The 6,062-nt window shown below is 31.9% G+C and overlaps 1 protein-coding gene and 1 long non-coding RNA gene across 10 annotated transcripts in view; one reads left to right on the top strand and one right to left on the bottom strand.

The window, feature by feature from the left end:
• The first annotated feature begins 6 nt into the window (after nt 1-6).
• The window catches only part of LOC102674062 (protein kinase shaggy-like), a 43,375-nt gene continuing 37,319 nt past the window's right edge, over nt 7-6,062 (top strand). For 6 of the 9 annotated variants that reach the window (XM_006608521.1, XM_031513255.1, XM_031513250.1 and 3 more), the window contains exon 1: nt 7-725. In XM_006608521.1, coding sequence (XP_006608584.1) covers nt 641-725 — 85 coding nt within the window. In that variant the 5' untranslated portion in view covers nt 7-640. Of the gene's footprint in view, nt 726-930; nt 1,010-1,214; nt 1,234-6,062 lie in introns of those variants that run through there. The other 3 variants (XM_031513264.1, XM_006608522.2, XM_031513231.1) reach the window with 3 other exon arrangements.
• LOC116186337 overlaps nt 3,017-6,062 on the bottom strand; it is a 25,028-nt gene continuing 21,982 nt past the window's right edge. The window contains exon 3 of the long non-coding RNA XR_004151308.1: nt 3,017-3,030. This is a non-coding gene — a long non-coding RNA (uncharacterized LOC116186337). The remainder of the gene's footprint in view (nt 3,031-6,062) is intronic.

Genomic DNA, 6,062 nt, shown 5'->3' with positions numbered 1-6,062 from the left:
CCACCGCCACTATTGTCAGTGGTAACGGGAGCATATATATTTGGAAGGAAGTGTTTGACAGTGATCGAAAATTTCAACCAACGCTGTTTCTCCAAGAGAATTTTCTTCTCTTTGTTTTATAGTGATTATAACGATTGTGAATCACGGTTCTTCGCCGTGGTTTCCGTTTTCTCGATCTTGCGCGCGCTTTGCTCGCCCGTAGCTCTTCCTTCCCATCCATCCATCCATCCACCATCCCTCCCTCCTTCCCTTCCTCCCACCCTTCCTCTCTTATTCTTTCTCTCTCACTCTCTCCCTCTTCTTTCGCGTGTTATCCTATCTCACTCTCTTTCTCTCCCTCCATCCATCGATCGAGCGCGGCCGTGGCGTAATATAGAAGAACCGAACCGTGCGGACGTGCATGCGTGCGTGCGATGTAATTATCGTTCGTGCTGTCATTGATGTCCGAGGTGGTGTCAACGACGATAACAACAACGACGACGACGGCGACGACGAAGACGCACTGCTGGCTATCTTCACGTGAGGAAGTGGCACGGCCAGCCGAGGCGGCGACCAGCAGAGGAAGAAGCAGAAGCGGCATATCATTCTAAAGTTTTGACTGTCAGGTGGCGGTGGAGAAGCGGGTCAAGAAGATTTCAGAATGAGCAGCCGACCGAGGACCACCTCCTTTGCCGATTGCACTAACGCGCCCTCGAATCCGCCCCTGGGTGGCATGAGAGTCAGCAGTGAGTACCGTAGAACATGCCTTAACCTCTAGCACATAGCTTTTACTCGGTTCTCTCGGATTTCTCCCCTCTTCTTTATCCCATATTCTTCCCCGCACTATACCTCTCTTCCTCGAGTCTCCCTCCCAGAGATCCCCTTCCTCACTTGTTGCCCCTCTTACCGCGCTCTTTTGCCGTTTCGCTCGTTTGCCTGTCGGCCGTCTCCGAATGCAGAGCTGTGCGTCTGCGTGCGAGTGCCTGGGTTACTCTTGGGAAAGCGATGGAGCGGGTGCCCGAGGAAGAGGGTAGGGGGGATCATCACTTTTTTATCCAATGCTGTTCTTCGGATACCACCTTCGTAATTCTCGATTTTGGCGGCTTTTGCTGAATCCGATGTTTACGCGACACGCGTACCACGGTTATTCTCGCGTCTTCTTCATTATCGTCCGCATCGTGAAAACGCGATCTAATTTGCGGGTGTCATCCACAGGAATCCTGCGCTTCTCAATCGTTTTCGCCAGAAATCGCTGTTACGTATATTCTTGAACATGTTGTGACGTAGAAAGTGTAGATGGTTCCAGTAGAATATTGATCATAAAGTGTGTAGAGACATGACAGTGAAATTTGTGGGATGTTAAACATTGTATTCGGCTGATACCGCTGCATGGATATATTCAGTTTTTAATGATTTCAATATTTCAATAGTATAGTACTTTCTAACATAAATCAATAATATTGGATATATCAAGTTTTGAAAGTGATAGTTGCTTGACCTAACCTATGTCCAGTCTTGGCATGTTAAACAAAGTTGATTGCATGATTATGAATTTTTTAAGAAATTCTGGAATGATTTTCTAAATATATAATTGTGAATAAAAATTTAATAAGATGTTGGATATGTAATCTTGAAATTCAAGTTAATATATTTTTTATACAATAGAAAGGAAATTTAATATTTTTTGTTTGAAATATATTAAGAATTTTTTATCATAATTTTTTGTTGGAACTTTTTTTACAACTCGATTACTCAAGAAGTAAGTATATCGAGTAATAATATCTTTTAGAATTCAATTTGTATATATTATTATGATAAAAAAATAAAATCTTAAGATACAATCATATAAATTATACAAATTATATAAAATTATATTGCAAAGTGCTCAAAACTTTAAAATTGTTATCAGATTCTTGCCAATATTTGTTTTAATTTCATCTTTAATCTCATTCTGCAACAATATGACTGGCAATAAAAAAGTTCAAGCAATATAGTATCGTTTCTTTGACAAGAAGCTTATGCAATCTCTATTACCAAAAATAGTATCTACTTATATGAAAGGTTGCTTTTAATCGGTTATAGATTTAGGTTCTTTTCTATAATAGCTTTAATATTTATAATAACTTTTCTATAATAGTAACTAAAATTATTGAGTAAAATTAAAGTAGTGCATTCATTTCTCATAATTAAAAGTATTTAGAAATTTCACTTAAATATTTTCTTTTGCAAAGTATCACAGCATGATTTCTTTACAATTGATTTCTTTACAAAAGAGCAAATCATTTTTTTGAATAGTTATAATTCTTTATATATATTCACAAGCAATTTTTTTTTAAATAAGCATATAAATGTGTATTATTGCCAAAAACTTAATTTTTAAGCTTCTGTCTGCTTCAATAATTATGTAAATGCAAACAATTTTATTTTCAATAATGCTATTTTATCATTTGATAATTTTTAATAAAAAAAATTGTTTACTAATTATTAATTAATTATTATTTATAACAATCTTTAATTACACAGATTAACTATTCTTAACTATTTTAAACTAAGCTTTATCATTCTTTGAATATAAATAAATATATATTGGAGATATAAATAAAAATTCTTTTTTATTATGTCTCCAAAAATTTTCGTTTTACCTATATAACTAGAGGATGAAATTTTTCATAAATTATTAATTATTGATCGATTCATCGAATAAATAGGATATCCAATGAGAAGTATCGTTTTTAGAAAAGATATTATATATTGAATAGTATCATAAAACAATTTAAAGAAGTTTATTGATATCATCTAATTGATATTTGAACTACTTTCTTTCAGTTCCTTTCAAAATTCAGTTATAGATATATACTTCGAGAATAAAAGAATCCATAATAGTATATTATTAATGAAGAGGAGAACAAAATCAAAAATTTTTGCTCTGTTATCAGTTTCATATAAAAATTCGTAAAAAAAATTAATTTATCATTATATTGTCATAGTTTTATTTTCATTATTCTAAATCTTCGTAAAAGAATCAATCTCTCTCTCTTTCTCTCTCTCTCTCTTTTTCTTCTTCCACGAACTCGTGTTTTTTTTTTTTTTTTTCATTTTTCTAAATCTTCGTAAAAAAATCAACCCCCCCCCCTTTCCCCCCCCCCCCCTTTTTTTTTTCTCCCCCCAACCCGGGTCTTTTTTTTTTTTTTTTTCATTTTTCTAAATCTTCGTAAAAAAATCAACCCCCCCCCCTTTCCCCCCCCCCCCCTTTTTTTTTTCTCCCCCCAACCCGGGTCTTTTTTTTTTTTTTTTTTTTTTTCATTTTTTAATTCAGATTTTTAAGAAAATATTCAATATAATATTTTCGTTTTCTTTTGTATAATTTTAAAAAAAAACATTGGATATAAAAACAATGTATATTTTAACAGATGTAATTTTTGTAGGAATAATTATAGTTTTTTAATTATTTTTCGAATCATATAAATGTAATTTTTATAAATTATATTTATATTTATATATTAATATTTATATATTTATAAATTATATTGGATTTTTTTTTAATTTCTAATTTTTCCAAGCTTTCTAATTGTGAAGTATATATTTTTTTAATATCTATAATACTTGTTTATGCAAAAACAGAATTTTTATTATAATAATATAATATATATAAATTTAATTTCCATAAAAATAATTTTTGTAAAATACTTCAATTTCCAAATTTTCTTAATTTCTTTCAAAAGAAAAAAATGTTTGTGGTACCTTTCTAAGAAAAAATTTCACTATCGATATATACAAATACATTGTGTATCATGATCTGTTATCGATGTTCCACATAATTTGTATGATGACGCTCTTTCTTCAATGTCATACTCGAAAAAGCATTCGTCGACGAATTTTTAAAACAGATCAAGAGCTTTATGTATACAACATCGACAGGCCCGAAATAACAAGTTTTCGTTCACGTTGGTGTCAATCGCCGCACCTCGTATCGATATATCGAACGGCAGACGTGTATCGCGTGCATCATACGATATATTTTTGGCGAATCGCCTTTGTGCAAAGATATATGTAGAAAAATCATTACTTCTTCGTTCGCATTCTGCTACTTTCAAAAATACAGAGTTATAAAATGAAGAGAGAAATCCTTTCAATTTTATTCTATGAATGATACGAAGTTTTTATCAATCAATTATTATAGCTTATTTAATCAATTTTTGCATAATTGCATACATGAAGTAGCAGTTCGATAATTATCATTATATATAAATATTTATTTTCTCAATGATTATAATATACATTATGTATTAATAAATTCGTTCTTGTCATCTTGTCATGAAAGATAATTTTCAAATAGACGTTTTTTTTCGGTATGGACAAAAGAAATATATATGAAACGAATGTGGAATCGTTTATTAATTCTTAAATTGAATTATATAAATTATGTAATGATAAAATTAGAGAAGTTTGATTTTAGTTCCATTTTTTCATTGAAGAAAAATCGATAAAAATAGTAGTGATATTTTCTGATATTGAATGATGCAATTAAGATTAATTTTATTTCACATTCGATATTTAACAGTCTTAAAAATATATATGCTTTAAATTTATATGAAACAATCGTCATTAAAATTAATAAAATATTTGTTGCAATGTATGTATACGATTTATATTTATCGATTTTCGTTTATTTCGTTTGACAAAATATATTTTAAATAGCAATTTTTCTTCTTTAGAATTTCCCTTACGAGAAATTTTCCTCGTTTCCACAAGCAGGATGAAAAAAGATGGTCAATGTGAAAAATTCATACCGAGTTTGCGGACGCATCAATTTGAAATGATCACATTCATGGTAGTCGTTTAGAAACTGGGTCAGTATTATGGCGATGTATCGAGTATTTTAAAGGAAACAAAATGTAAAATGGAAAAATCTTCAATTGAAGTGGAATCGGAACGGATGGACGTGGTTCCGTGGCATGCACGTCACAAGAATAGTGTCATCTACAGCGCATTAATCGAGGCGAATCTTTTAGAGAAGCCGTGCGCATGTGCACTCTAGATTCTTTCTCTTCGGTACTCGCGTGCCATGCCATAAAAAAAAGCAGAAAGCGTGTCGAGGAATCTCAAACGAAACTGCTCCTCTCTGTTCTTTTGATCTTTAAGTACTTGGATTTCCTTCATTAGATACATTGGACAATTTTTTACGTATATGCAAGATTCAAAATTCCTGGTCTTTTTTTATGCAGTTCCGCTTCTTCCGCTTCTTTTATTTCATACAAACACCGTGTCCATTCTTATGAATTCATGGCAACTTATCTTTCACGAGGAGGATGAGACGCGTTCACGTTTAAAGTTCGTGGCTGTTTGCGTTGCAAGAAGGTTGATCACGTTACCGGCTCACGTGTCGTTATCTGGGTCAATATGCCCCCATGATATTAAGCCATTCGCGACACGCGAGTTTTGCAATTGGCTGATTCGTCTCGTTTCTTTTTCATTCTTTTACGTTACAATTAGTGATAACTCCATCACCCCGAATGCAAATAATCGGACTTCTTTATTCATTAATCATTCATAATCAATGTTTTGTCGATATATCATTGATAAATGTTTTTTTTTTTTTTTTAATTCTACCTCTTTCTTTTTCTATTTTTCTTTTTCAATATCTCTTACAAAAATTTTTTCATTTGGAAAAAAACCAGGTTTTTTTTTGCATAAATTAATAATGATTAATGGCAAAGAGCAATGAGAATATTTAGCCGTATTGTATTATTATTGTATTTCAAAAATTTTTTTTTTACCGAACATCGATGCAAATCATACATAGCTTTTTTTTAATTAAAAAGAAATAAAGAAATAAAAAAATATTTCTTAAATGAATTTGGAATTAAAATCGTTGCATCCGTTTCGTTTTTAGAGAGATTTAAGATTTATTTGTTTAATTATCTCGAAAAATAATAATTGGTCGATAATTTCGCGGCACGTTGTTCGACTAGAATAACGACGCCGATCGCATTTATAAATAATCGCGCGTGATGGCCGATTAAGTAATTACGAATATCGATATCTCGTGGTTGCCAGGCAGAATGGAGACAGTACTGGTACCG

Source organism: Apis dorsata, unplaced genomic scaffold (genome assembly GCF_000469605.1).
Source record: "Apis dorsata unplaced genomic scaffold, Apis dorsata 1.3 scaffold_39, whole genome shotgun sequence".
In the NCBI taxonomy this organism is placed as follows: domain Eukaryota; kingdom Metazoa; phylum Arthropoda; class Insecta; order Hymenoptera; family Apidae; genus Apis; species Apis dorsata.
This window is presented reverse-complemented; position numbering and strand designations above follow the sequence as displayed.